Source organism: Alternaria alternata, assembly GCF_001642055.1.
Source record: "Alternaria alternata strain SRC1lrK2f unplaced genomic scaffold CC77scaffold_23, whole genome shotgun sequence".
Classification (NCBI taxonomy): Eukaryota; Fungi; Ascomycota; class Dothideomycetes; order Pleosporales; family Pleosporaceae; genus Alternaria; species Alternaria alternata.
Window position 1 is genome coordinate 133,715 of NW_017306212.1, and position 13,267 is coordinate 146,981.

General features: G+C 50.4%; 7 protein-coding genes across 7 annotated transcripts; 5 read left to right on the forward strand and 2 right to left on the reverse strand.

Annotated features, from left to right (window-relative positions):
* Window positions 1-106: 106 nt before the first annotated feature.
* Window positions 107-2,024, forward strand: CC77DRAFT_945145 (hypothetical protein; the record flags this gene model as incomplete). Its single annotated transcript, XM_018535007.1, has 4 exons — window positions 107-236; window positions 290-871; window positions 1,001-1,758; window positions 1,821-2,024. The coding sequence occupies 4 exons, from the start codon at window positions 107-109 to the stop codon at window positions 2,022-2,024; spliced, it is 1,674 nt and encodes a 557-aa protein (XP_018381343.1).
* Window positions 2,025-2,244: 220 nt separating this feature from the next.
* CC77DRAFT_407143 (hypothetical protein) lies at window positions 2,245-3,604 on the forward strand. Its single transcript, XM_018531586.1, has 2 exons — window positions 2,245-3,211; window positions 3,281-3,604. Exons 1-2 carry the CDS (start codon window positions 2,520-2,522, stop codon window positions 3,513-3,515), a joined length of 927 nt encoding a protein of 308 aa, XP_018381344.1. The 5' UTR covers window positions 2,245-2,519; the 3' UTR covers window positions 3,516-3,604.
* On the reverse strand, window positions 3,502-5,077 carry CC77DRAFT_997990 (RmlC-like cupin). The gene is made up of 2 exons (XM_018536526.1): window positions 4,494-5,077; window positions 3,502-4,423 (listed from the first exon to the last, which is right to left on the reverse strand). The coding sequence occupies exons 1-2, from the start codon at window positions 4,873-4,875 to the stop codon at window positions 3,693-3,695; spliced, it is 1,113 nt and encodes a 370-aa protein (XP_018381345.1). The 5' UTR covers window positions 4,876-5,077; the 3' UTR covers window positions 3,502-3,692.
* A 1,155-nt stretch (window positions 5,078-6,232) lies between these two features.
* Window positions 6,233-7,404, forward strand: CC77DRAFT_1034463 (Clavaminate synthase-like protein; the record flags this gene model as incomplete). Its single annotated transcript, XM_018526873.1, has 3 exons — window positions 6,233-6,275; window positions 6,336-6,521; window positions 6,572-7,404. The coding sequence occupies 3 exons, from the start codon at window positions 6,233-6,235 to the stop codon at window positions 7,402-7,404; spliced, it is 1,062 nt and encodes a 353-aa protein (XP_018381346.1).
* A 942-nt stretch (window positions 7,405-8,346) lies between these two features.
* On the forward strand, window positions 8,347-9,240 carry CC77DRAFT_1078612 (NAD(P)-binding protein; the record flags this gene model as incomplete). The annotated part of the gene is made up of 1 exon (XM_018529290.1): window positions 8,347-9,240. The coding sequence occupies one exon, from the start codon at window positions 8,347-8,349 to the stop codon at window positions 9,166-9,168; it is 822 nt and encodes a 273-aa protein (XP_018381347.1). The 3' UTR covers window positions 9,169-9,240.
* Window positions 9,241-9,322: 82 nt separating this feature from the next.
* Window positions 9,323-10,708, reverse strand: CC77DRAFT_998000 (hypothetical protein). The gene is made up of 2 exons (XM_018536527.1): window positions 10,619-10,708; window positions 9,323-10,558 (listed from the first exon to the last, which is right to left on the reverse strand). The coding sequence occupies exon 2, from the start codon at window positions 10,455-10,457 to the stop codon at window positions 9,384-9,386; it is 1,074 nt and encodes a 357-aa protein (XP_018381348.1). The 5' UTR covers window positions 10,458-10,558; window positions 10,619-10,708; the 3' UTR covers window positions 9,323-9,383.
* Window positions 10,709-10,851: 143 nt separating this feature from the next.
* On the forward strand, window positions 10,852-12,959 carry CC77DRAFT_1098607 (cytochrome P450 3A17). The gene is made up of 3 exons (XM_018529960.1): window positions 10,852-11,261; window positions 11,312-11,842; window positions 11,902-12,959. The coding sequence occupies exons 1-3, from the start codon at window positions 11,202-11,204 to the stop codon at window positions 12,772-12,774; spliced, it is 1,464 nt and encodes a 487-aa protein (XP_018381349.1). The 5' UTR covers window positions 10,852-11,201; the 3' UTR covers window positions 12,775-12,959.
* The last annotated feature ends 308 nt before the right edge of the window (window positions 12,960-13,267 follow it).

A 13,267-nucleotide genomic window follows, 5' to 3' on the forward strand; every position in this document is an offset into this window, starting at 1 on the left:
TGCCAGTTTGTCAAATGAAGATGAATTAATAGTTTTTCTGTGCTTTAATATCAAATTATCACGCACAGCCATTGTAATGGCCAACGAAGGCGTCGATACAGTCCAGATGGCGACCCTCGCCGAGGCTTCCACGGCCAACAAAACCTCCGTTGCTGCGACCTCAAGGACTATCACTCCGAGCCCAGCCATTTCGAAAGACGAAGGGCCGTTGATTGGATCTTGGCTGTGCGCCGATGGTAGAACATCTCTTGTCAGGGTGCCGTTTGCAGGTGTCATTAATTCTCAATAGGCGAGTATCGCGAATACATCGAAGCGCTGAGCGGCTCCAATCCTGGCCTGAAGAAAGCCGATCCAAACAATGAAAATGGACCGCTGATGAACGGCAAAGCGCTTGTTGCGCTCTTGGATGCACCCAACACTGGAGTACCTGGTTTCCAAACGACAGAATTCAAGAGCCAGAAAGACCTTCGCAAGCACTTTCAGACAACATCGCATGACCATAACCGCCGGCGAATCTACCTTATGGAAGGACTGGCTCCTGATTACATCGCAACTGTCGGGGGTCACTTCTTCATGGATCCTACATTTTTCCAGCGACAGGAGAGGACGTGCGTCTGGAGCAACGACTTTACACCAGTGAGCGATGCATTGCCTCAACCCAGTTTACTAGACCCAAAGCAGGCTTTCCATCTCCAATACTGCGAATTGAGACAATTCAACAAGGCACTTGAGAATCGTTATTTCTTCTGTGAACGAACGAGACGGCATGTTGGCATGACAGCGTCGCGCCTGAAAGAGGAGAGCACGGTAGGTATATTGCGACGCAAAGTGGGGTGGTGGTCTCGCGAGACTAAGAATGGGGGCTGGGATGGTACGTGATTTCATACTGTCGACCGTAAGAAGGCTCTCTGGGTGCCCCTCCGCTTTGAAAACCGGCTGTTCGTTCTGAGGACGATCAAACCAAGCTGTGGCTCTAATGTCTTTTGGCTGACCCGCTTAGCTGTAATCCTGTGTGACCCTCAACTATTTCATCTCTCTCCTGCGCCCAAAGAAGTTGTTCCCGGCGACGGCACACTGCGCCCGATCAGCAACGTCCGCGAAGAGCTTAAAAACACACCTTTCCAAGACGGCTATGTCGACTTTATCCCACCTGTACCTCATGATAAGATTAGGGATAAGGAACAACACCAGCATAAGTCGATGCTGCGCGACATGCTTCACTACTACCAGCAGCACTCTGACTTGTTTTCACAAGAGGAGTGGGCTACGCCCGAGACATCAGCAATCTATCTGAAGAAGATCGTTGCTGCGCATTATCTTCAGCTTGTTGACTATATCAAAGCGATGCTACCCTCGTTAGAACTTCGGCTTACTACGGCATGGGTCGAAGAGCAAGGCCAATGGAAGAGTCTACAAACCATCTCACGTCGGTGCGGCAACTACCGCGACGATATCGAGGACGCAATGCTCAGTCTTGGCTATCCTTTAGATGGTCAGGTGAATAGCTCTGCCAGGTTGCAGGCGTCAACATGGAAAGATTGCGAGAAAGACTTTCAATACGTCTACTTCCGGCTCAAGATTCTAAAAGAACGTGCTGATAACCTCATGCAAGCCATGACCGGACTGGCATCAATTGCTGGCAATCGTCAAAACCTGGAAGAGGCCAAACGAGTCAAACGACTCAACCTCCTTGCCCTACTCTTCATTCCACTGGCATACACAAGCAGTTTATTCAGTATGCAAGACAACTATGCACCAGTGAGTTATGTATGCATCAAAGGCCCGTGAAACATACGCTGATATATTATGTCTGTCCTCAGAACCGAAGCGACTTCTGGGTCTACTGGGTCAGCGCCATAGGAGTCGTCGCCTTTACTGCTGCCATTACCTGGGTCTTGGACAGCGCTCTAAACGACGAAGCGCAGTGGACATGGAAGCCGATTCGCTCTCTCAAGTTCTGGGACAATGAACAACCCGTGCCGGGGAAAGTGACGAGAAAATCGACCGGCCTCTACCGATTCTAGCTGGTTCATTCAATCGCAAAAATCACACTGTCCATACTGCGGTTTCGGTAGGTCATGTAATCTTGATCCGTGTCGTTGTGATGCGGCGCCCGAAGACACAATTACCTGTTGTTCGGAAGAGCATGCAAAGACCAGTTCGCAAAGATCTGGAAGGGATGGAAAGACGTTCTATGACGATAGAAGAAGGAAGTTGTCGTCTCTCTCTACTCGATTCGAGTCACCGGTGTATGAGTTGCTAAACGAAGTCTCGAACTAGCGCATTGAGATACCACTGAAGGTGACCGGATTCCAGGTCCGTCGGACTAGAGCCAATGGTGTTCCGGGAATGTGGCTGCACTAGATCTTGGCCCATAGTGCTCTGCCGCTCTACCTAATTAGCCAATATCCGTAGGGCTGGCTAGCGTCCTAAACAGTAGAACCATATAAATGAGTTCTTTGCCTAGACTTATGGTTGTGTGAGTTTTGGCGATTCTATAGGGTCAACCTTTCTTAACCATGCATCTCTCTGTTTTCCTTCCATTCTTGGCTCTAACAGCAGCAACTCCGCTACTGCCACACTCACACCAACCCAAATCCAACATCAAATGCCCCATAATCTTCGACGGTCGCATCGCCTCCAACCTGACTCTCCAGTCTTTTGACACAGCTCAAGGATCCACCCCTTACAATCCCGACTTCGTCAAAGGTGAGAACCGTACCTGGTCCTCCATCCTTCTCTTCCCTTCACCCAAAACCGCCCCGCAATCCCGTTTCGACAATCCGCGTCAACACAAGCCCCTCGAAGTGACCATCGATGACGGCTCGTTGTTTCGTGCGGGCGAAAACCTGCAGACTGGCTTCCGCCGTGCAGGTCTTCTGCTGAAAGACGACCAGAATGACGCTGGTGCTGATGCTTCAGACAAGGGTATTGTGACGTTTCATTGGAGCATTAAACAAGACGAACGGAGGCCGCTGAATCTGAGTCACGAGTATATGAATGTGTGGCATGAGAAGGCTGATTACTCGGGCAACCAGTTCATGTTCGTTGGTGGTGTTGTGCTTGTTGGTGATGGTGGGACGGGTGTGGACACGAAGCGGGAAAGGGAGACTTGGAAGATCCAGAATGCGAAGAATGAATTCATCTTCACGACGAAGATTTCGAGGAGGGAATGGCAAAATTTTGGAGTGCAGTTGGATTATGTGCGGAAGTAAGTATCTTGCATTTGCTCATACCATGAGGCTCGATTGATTGTTGGGAAAGCTGACGAGATGTATAGTACGATCAAGGTTTATTACTCCACAGGCGACAAGCCGTTGAAAGCGGTCAGCAAGGCTTTACCAAATGACAATGCTGGAGGAGGTCAGCTGCAGATCGGTATTGCAAAGAAACCTACAGAGACAGAGACGGTGGTATTCGATGGGTACCAAGAGCACATACCACTGCGCGGTGAAGGACAGATTTATGGAGGCATTTTCGTAGAAGATAGCTCGGCTGGGTGCGTGAGTATGTGAGTTGCGCAGAACAGTGTCAGGTGCGTGGCCATATATTGGTGAACGTATGTTACCGATTGATAAATCCTAGAGAAATGGGATGAGACCAGGGGTTGTAAGGCAAAGAAAAATGGAATCGTAATTTAGTATATACATAAGAAGTGACCAGGAAAGAAAAGGTAGGCGGAAGTAGGCATCTTAGTGAACCATACTCTTTCCAATCTCACTTTCCCAGTTGTTTGCTCTTTCAAACCCATTTGAATAGCTCTGGTAGTCCATCATAGCCTGCATGACCTCGTCTCTTGATGTTACGACAAATGGCCCGTATTGTACAATGGGCTGATCGAGGGGAAGACCAGCGACGAGAATGAATCTCGACTCCTTCTCGGCGCCCTCTTCGACTGAGGCTTCGATGCTGTCGCCGTTGCTGTCGAAAACGACGTTGTGGTATTGTTCAACAGGTCGCGATACGCCGTCGGACGAGAAGATGGTGGTGCCGTTGAGGAGATAGGCGAAAGCGTTCCAGCCCTTTGGTAGGGGCTGCTTGACTTTGCCACCGGGCTGGACTGTGAAGTCGAGCAGCCAAACGGGGGTGTATGCCAACTCCTTCAGACTCTCGGTGCCGTAGGCTTGTCCGCTGATGACCTTGACGTGCACCTTGCCATCGTCGGCAGTCGTCTCAGGGATCTCCTTGGCTCGTAGGTCTCGGTAACGCGGTTCGCACGACTTCAGTTCCTTGGGCAGGTCGACCCAGAGCTGCATTCCAACGTTGGGCGCACCGTCTTCGTTCTGGCGTGGCATCTCAGCGTGGACAATGCCGCGGCCGGCTGTCATGAACTGTAGATCGCCCTGCTCGATGGTTCCCTTGTTGCCTGCAAAGTCTTCGTGGTCGACAGCGCCCGAGAGAAGATATGTGATGGTTTCCTGGCCTGTACGAATCGAGAAGTCAGTATAGTGCTCGCAGATGTACTAGGCATGAGAGAAGGGGAAGTTGCATACCTCTGTGTGGGTGATCTGGGAAACCTGCGCCTGGTGGAATGGCAAAGTGGTCGAGCATGAGGAATGGGGAGAAGTTGCGGAGCTTTGGAGTGCCGACACTCCTCCTCACTTTGGCTCCCGCGCCTTCGGACTGCTCAATCGCAAGGAACGACTTCGCGATCTTGCGGGGCGCATCGGTCGTAAAGGCCTCGTCGGGGATGACGGGCAGTCCGCGGAACATGGTCGTCATGTCTTGGGTGGTGTTGTACAAGGGCTTGGTGGTCTTTGCAAGGGATGTGACGTGTTTGAGTGACTGTGTGAGTCTCGAAAGCATGTACTCGTTGTTGTAGACGGCAAATGCAATTGCGATGAGGGCGATGAAGATGGAGGAAAGCGTCTTCATGGGTCGGGAGGGGGCGCTTTATGCAAAACGCGACTAGGGTGACGAGAATGTTCGAAGATCGGTCCAGGGCAGTTGGGCGTGGGTGCCATCGTGGGCTTGCCTGGTTGGTAAAGGTTTAACAATCCGGTGGGTGTTTAGGTGAGGCTTGGCAGGGAAGGGCTGCTTATGTCGAGCATGACCAAGCACTACTAATGGGAAGGTGGGGCCAGCCGCCCATGGTCGAGTTTTCCCTGGCCAATCAGCGACTGGGCAATGACGGAATGCCTTCCGTCGTGTGTCGACCTTCAGCCCTGTCTCTTTTGCTCCCATCGCCCGTAAACAAGGTAGCAATTCTCCCTCAGTCTCAGCGATCCCTTTTTGTCTGTCTCCACGGCACGTCGAAACTACCGATTAACTCTATCCTGTATGGGCTTGCACAGACCGTTATGGATTTGCGACACATCTATCCTTCACGGGGTTTTGTCATCTCGACTTTCGTGCGCTTTAGAAGATCGGAAAGAATACGATGTGATGACTGCTGCACACGAGCCGGCAGACATAGAGCTTCAACACACAAAGAGATCGTGGAAAACAATGGCCGGTGATGCACCAAAATGACATGCTTGTTCACCCGAGTATATGATCGTAAGGAGCCTGTACACGGTGTTATGGGATGGCATGTGTCGCATCGGTGACAGGACTGATACTGAGTACATGATGGATGGTTAGCAAAAGCTCCACTACGACCAGAGGCTCGCGACAACACTCCCGGATGACCATGGTGAACGGTACAGATCGAGTATGGACAGTGTGGTCATAGATGACCTTCCAACTCAGACCAGCTGGGGACCAGAGTTGGTCAACTTGCAAGATCATTATGCTAGAGTGGGTTGACGGCAAGATGAGAACCCTGTAGAGTACTTCAGCTTGCTCCGATCATGATTGGAATTTACCTAGGTAAGCCTTGAGCTCCGCGGTGACCTGCGGATAATGGAGAATTGTTACTCTTTGGGTCTGCCTCCAGGTGTGTAGGATGCACCATCTACTTGACGTATCTTACAGTTGGCCAGTCGTGACTTGAAAGCAAGGGTGGGGGTGAACCTTGGGAGGACTTCGAAACCCCACTCGCGCCATCTTTCCAGCGCAACGCCGCTATCGATAGCGCCGCGCATGTGAGGGGTAGGTGAGAGATGGGGATATGGAAAGCGGATCTGGCGAGAAACTAGGATATAATACCATTCGATGTAATGTGATGCTTCGTTGCAAACCACCGCAAACATCTTTCATTCCTACATTCATACCTCAAAAACATCCAGCATCTATCAACAACACCACCTGTACTGTTTGCTTACCTCATAGACCTACTAAAAGGCTCAACATGCCTAGCGCCGGCGATGCTCCTCCCATTCTGGACTTCTCCAGTTCGTAGGCCCGAACTATGCTGAACTTGTTCTGTTATAGTCACCGCTAACAACTACCAGAATTCTACCAGAGTGATGCGACTTCCAAGAAACAGCTTGTAGAAGAAGTGCGAAACTGCTGTCTGCACAATGGCTTCTTCCAGATTACCGGACATAACGTACCCATCGAGTTGCAGCAGAAGATGATGGACTGGAATAAGAAGTTCTTCAATCTGCCATTAGAAGAGAAGAACAAAGTAAACAAGGGTAAGTAGAGCGACCTTTGCACATGACGTCTTGTTGATACCTTTGTCTAGATACATCAAACACATGGAACCGCGGTTACGAGCTGCTCAAATCCCAGATGTTGGAAGAAGGAACATCGCCAGAGCTCAAAGAAGGATACTACATCGGCGATGAAATTCCCAAAACACATCCCTACTTTCTCAACAAAAGACTCAACTCTGGCCCAAACATGTGGCCCTCGGAGTCATCTCTACCAGACGTGCAAGACTTCAAGAACACATCACTAGAGTACTACGCCCAAGTCGTACAGCTCGCAAAAGATATCCTAAAAGTACTCGCTCTGACCCTCGATCTATCTGAAGACTACTTCGACGAATACGCCAGCGGCGCAGTAGCAACAATGCGGCTCCTCCACTACCCCTCGCAGCCACCCGACAGCCCAGCAAAACTCACTCGTGGAATCGGCGCACACACAGATTTTGGCTGCATAACAATCTTACTCCAAGATACTGTTTCTGGTCTTCAAGTCTACGACTACACGACAAAAGAGTGGCTCGATGTAACCCCCACTCCTGGCGCTTTCGTCGTGAACCTAGGTAACTTGATGATGCGATGGAGCAACGATCGTTACATATCCAATCTCCATCGCGTCATTAACGTGAGTGGCGAGGAGAGGTACAGCATTCCTGTCTTCTTCTCTGGAAACCCGGATTATGTGGTTAGTTGTCTGCCAAATTGTAAGGCGGACGGGGAACAACCAAAGTGGCCTCCGATTACAGTTGAACAGGCAATTTTGGGTGGGTACAAGGATTCTTATGGACGGGCGGAGAAGTGGAAGAGAGATGAAGAGGCGAGAAAGAAAAGCGAGACCGTTGTTGGGGTGCAGGAGGTAGCCGTTGCTTAGTGCTGGAGAGCCAGGCCATGAGTGGAAGATTGTTACGATCGCGTCATTTTCTGAGAATGTCGTTAATGATATCATTGATCTGAGTTTGTGTCCTATGGTTATACATGATATGACGATGTTCACGTTGCTCTTCTATCTCGCTATCATACGCAAGTAGCCGGCAGAATCTAGCCGTTCATCGACGTGGGTCGGCAAATACTGGCCGCAGTTTTCGCCCCCAACTACGTGTATGTAAGATTATCAACGTGCTCGAAAGCTTCGCATTGGCTCAACTCAACTCCAAGCGAAGAGCAAACATTCCTGCGTTCAATCTATGTCCAATCGGTATGTTATCGGCCCTTCGGTCATGCTGTGGACCTTCCAATCTGCATGTTGGTGGCCTATTAATAGCTCGCGGGTAGTAGCGAGCGCATCTTGTACATATTGACCTTAGAAGGACTCTATACTTAGACATTCGCTTTACCAGACGCTTAAGAGTTAGTATCTGGTACCGACCTGCCACCTGTCAGGGTGCACGAGGCCTGCCGATCTAGGTTCGAGTAGGATGAAGGCAAGGTTTGACTGGTCTGATCGTATAGAATTACACTACCATCAAGAAACACATGCATGCGAGATAGCCCAAGAGTGTGATTCAGAATTGAGACGCATATAGGGATCATTGACATCGTCTTTTGAGTATGTTTGGCCGTGGGTTTGGGTGCACGAAGGATGATAGCGACGGACTAATGACCGGACCATCCCGAACTCGTTACCAGAGAAAGAGTAGAATGCCTTGAAAGCGGCATCGCGTCGGGCGAGCGCTGACGGTGTCATAGCAGCATTAGAAGTTCCGGGGTGAAATGAGTGACAGTGATATTTGAGACATGCTCCACAACATCTGTCGGCCAACATCTACATTTCCACACGGCCGCCTGAGATATCAGCCCAGCTTATTCCATGGAGATGGCCGAGACCACTAGTCTATACCATCGCCATCCATGTGCTGCTCTCGAAGCAGTGCAACGTACTGGAGCAGGAAAGTACGTACTCGTCACTGGTGCGGCGAGAGATATTGGCCGGACAATTGCTCTATCATGGGCAAAAGCAGGGGCTGCAGGCATCGCAATCTGCAGTCAAAATGCAGAAGATCTAGAGCAGGTGATCGCTGAGCTCAGAAGGCTGAACCCGGCGGGAAAGCTTTTTGCTACAGCCTGCGACACCACAAGATCAGCAGATGTCACCAAACTATTCCTTGCTATTAGAGAGCAGTTTGGGAAGCTGGATATAGTTATAGCGAACGTCGGTACCGCACATTCCAGCACGATAGGGGAGACGGACGACAACGACGAGTGGTGGGCCGATATGACGACGAACTTCCGCAGCACACATCTCCCGGCCCACCAATACATCCGTACGTTTGGTCCAGCACCCACTGGAACGTTCATATCTATCACATCTGGAACGGATACCGTCGTAAGCTCTGGCCTCTCTTCGCACCAGATCGCGAAAGATGCCGATCGCCGCCTCATAGAGTTCCTCAACACCGAATACCCAGAGATGAAAGCATTTTCGCTTGACGTTGGAAGCATAAGAACGGAGAGAATGTTCGACATGTTCGAGCCATTCGCATTCGATAATCTGGAGCTCATTGGGATGTTTTCGGTGTGGTTGGGTGGAGGGAGAGCGGACAAGCTCAAGGGAACCTGTGTACATGTTACATGGAATGTGGGGGAGTTGGAGAAGCAATCAGAAAATCTCTCGAGGAAAGACTCATTATTGGGCTGAAAGAGAGGTCTAGCGGGGGCTGTAACGACGGGATAGCGGCGTCTTGCAGAACTCAATGGCAGCAGACGTAGAAGGCTTGATGGTCAGTCAGCGGAGCGCTGCACGGAGAGATTTTGTGAGGCAAGAGCAACGTGCGGACTTGGATGTAGAACCGGCACTCATGCCATGTCAAGGTTACTCGATGAGTATGGTCTAGGTTCTCAGTAGTTCTAGGGCTATACTTCCATGATTGTATGTACTGGCCCGGCCAAACGTCTCTCAATCTCCTCCCAGGAAGCCATACGTCGCTTGTCTTGACTCCACAAGGTTCCTTGAACACCGTGTGTCCATATCCAACCATCACACAGTACGACGTCGTCTTCGTCGCCGTAGAAGCTCACTGGTACATCCACTTCCCAAATGCGTACTGTATCGTTGTCTTTCCAACTCCGCGTCCCCTGAGGTGTCCGATGATTTGAGTTAACATCAACTAGAACAGTGTCCAAGCTTTTGCCATTGTATGCTGTAAATATAATATCGATGTCCTTGGCTTCCAGATTGACGGGTCGCATCATGACCAGCATTCGTAGTGACGGTATCTTGAGGCAGAAAGCTACCTCAACATCCGTGAGCTCCTGAGCAGTGATAGCCAGCCATTTCAAGTTGGGTGGTGGGTGTCGGAAGTAATTGAGCACGTCGTAGCTGATGATCAGTTCTTCCAGATGCGGCATGTGTATGAAGACATTATTCTCAGTGACATGCGGTCTCATCTGCTCGATTTCGGTTGGTGTCGCATAGATCGGAGACAGGTCTAAAGCCAGCCTCCTGAGTGTAGGTCCAATCAAATCGCAGAGGTCGATGATCTGTGGCAGTCGCACCAAAGGCGTATAGTTGCCTTCTATCAACCTTTGCACCTTCGATGGTGAGACGAAGAGAGATGTGATATTTCGTAAGACCTGAGCTTCCGCAAATAATTCGTCGTTACGCCCAGCTTCTCCATAATCAAGAGCTTGTGGATGATGCCCGAGATGCAATCCCAATGTTCTACGAAAACGAGCGTAGGTCGTGCAGCTATCCAAGTATAGACAGTGTGAGTAAAGATACTTTGTCGCTATGAGGTAAGTACTGCGCGATACTAGTGTGAGCGCGCGTAATGTCTTGGTGACGATGCCTGATGGCTCGTATGCTACGGGCTGCTGCTGTCCGTTGCGGGTACCCACAAGTTGATCGAGGACAGTGAGAAACAACTCCAAAGGTAATTTCGCAAATCCTTGCTGCAGAACTGTGTGGGGTCCAGTTTGATTCGTCATCTTGCTAGTAATGTGGGAACTGATGGACGCGAGGCGGGGAGGAAGAATGGAAATTGATGAAACAATCCTTGGATCGAGCACATAGACGCTTACGTCATCATCTGTTATTTGTTATTTGGTATGAACGGCCACTAGCTTACAAGCACCTGGGTACTGATTACACGAATACGCTTACGTCATGTCCTGCCTCATCAAGAAAGATCGCACCATGCCAGCAACAGCATACTGCGCAAACGAAAGCAGCGTTAGAGCCTCGGAGACCGTGGCTTCCGCATCCCCACGAAACGAAACCGCAGTGTAGATCATTAGAGCGCGGGCCGTTCGGAACGGGCGAAAGCACGTCCGAGGATTCATGTGGGGAGAGGCGGAACTTGGCATGCCATCACTCCGCTCTCTTCACCATTCCGCTCCTATCACCACTCCGCTCCAACTAGCAACTACGTTTTGATCTCTTGATTTCTTGTGAGACAGGGTTTCTGGCCCACACGGTCCTTCTTCTGTCTGCGTGCAGGGCTGCTTGAGAGCGGTACTGCGGCACGATGCGTCGCCATGATTCCGGACGGAGCCATCGACGAACGAAGGGCTTTTTAGAGGCCGGTCTCCACATTCCGAGCATGTATATAGCGCGCAGCCCTTGATTTGAAACTATGATCTGCCGTTGTGCATATTCACCGGGAGCCGAGTATCCTGTTTGAACGAGATCAGTGCCTCTCAAAAGTGCAAGCTCAGTGAAATCAAGACACCATGTCGCTTCAGCGAGGCATTGTAATCGCGGTCCTGGTTGTACTGGCCTACATCGCCAAGGTATGATAACCCAACCTGATCTCCTTTCACTGAAGGCTGACGGAGTACAGGTCGTGTGGGCAGGGTATACATCCCCACTTGCAAAGCTACCAGGGCCTTGGTACTCAAGATACACCAACCTCATCCTTCGTTACCAGGTCCTCTCAGGCAGGCGGATCTTCTACGTGGACAAGCTTCACCAGCAATATGGCGGTGTCGTACGGATTGCACCAAACGAGGCCGCCGTTTCGGACACAGGAGGTGTGACTCAGATACATAAGATTGGTGGCGGGTTTTTGAAGTCAGACTTCTACTCGGTCCTTGTGCCAACTGATACACCTGGAATTTTCGCTATGCGCGACCCACATGCCCATGCCGCCCGAAGGAGGCTGTTCGCCCGAGCCTTCAGTAATAGCAGCTTGAACAGCAACTGGGATGTAGAAGTTAGACAAAAAGTGGGTTTAGCTGTCCAAAAGATCCGCCAGGATGCTTCTGGTTCATCGCAAGGGGCCGATATCTTCAAGTGGTGGACGCTCATGACGACCGATGTGATTGCACATCTTTGTTTCGGAGAAAGCTTTAACATGCTTGAACTGGGAAAGGTATGTGATCTACTTCGGCCTCATGATAATATAGCTAGACAGTCTGACAAACAGAACAGCAAACACCCTACATTGACGCTATCCAGGCCGCGCTGCTTGGATCGGTGTTGCGATCCGAACTACCGATCGTATACAATATCCTTCGGCTCATACCCTTGAAGCGAATACAGACCATGGTAACCACTGATGATGTCGTATATGGATACGGCCGGCGTGCGATCGAGAATATGCGCAACCGCAACGGGAACGCTATGAATCTCTTTGGTCAGATGCTGGCTGCTTGCGAAAATAACGAGAAGGTTTCACTAACAGACAAGGATATTCGGGAGGAAGCGGGAAACCTCATTGTTGCGGGATCAGACACCACCGCAGTCACCCTGACCTATCTCGTCTGGGCAGTTCTAAAACAGCCGGACCTGCAGACTCGCCTCGAGGACGAAATCGCACACTTAAGCGATGAACTGACCAAAGAAGAACTTGAGAACGCGCCTCTTTTGAACAGCGTCATTGAAGAGACGTTGAGGCTCTATGGTGCTGCGCCTGGAGCGCTACCTCGAACTGTTCCCAAACAAGGCACAACCATAAATGGATATCACATTCCCGGCGGTGCTGTAGTCAGTACCCAGGCTTACACAAATCACCGAGACCCATCAGCCTTCGCCGACCCACTTCGATTCGATGGTCTGCGATTCCTGAACAAACCTACCCTGTCAGCCCATCAAAAAGCGTCATACATGCCGTTCGGAGGCGGCTCGAGGGTGTGTATTGGCATTCATCTCGCATACATAGAGCTTCGCTTAGCAGCAGCTCTCTTCTTCCGACAATGTCGTGGCGCCAAAATTTCCGAATGTATGAAAGACGAGATGATGGAGATGGACAATAGGTTTTTGATCTCTCCTGTAGGACACCACTGCTACATCACCTTGAAATGATCAGCGACAGTGTGTATATTCTATTATCGGGATTGAAAAACCGCCTTCATTTCCTGGTAATTGTGCGGCGAGCGAAGTCGCACGTAGTCGGATGAAAGATAACAAATCGTCAATACTATTACATGAAACTCAGTCAACATACACCAGACAGCAAGCAGAATTACTAGAGACATTCAAGTTCCTATTGCTTCATAAGCCCCAAAGTTGTCTTCTGTGAAGGAGCATCCTACTGTTTCACCAACTCAAGAACCAGGCAACGCCGATCGTAGCTTAGTATGCCAGCGGACAGGACACTTAACAGCTTCCTTGCAATGCTATCCTCTCACGGTAGGCCGAACCTGATGAGCTTATGTAAGCTTCAGGCCGGAAAGTGTCTGTAAGTGTCTTACAAACCTTCACAGGCGGCTCGTATGTAGCTAAGCCTTCGTCTATTTCATCGACATAACCCTCCTTTCAGTCGCAAAATGGAGTGCGGAGGGCCATAAACTCTGGT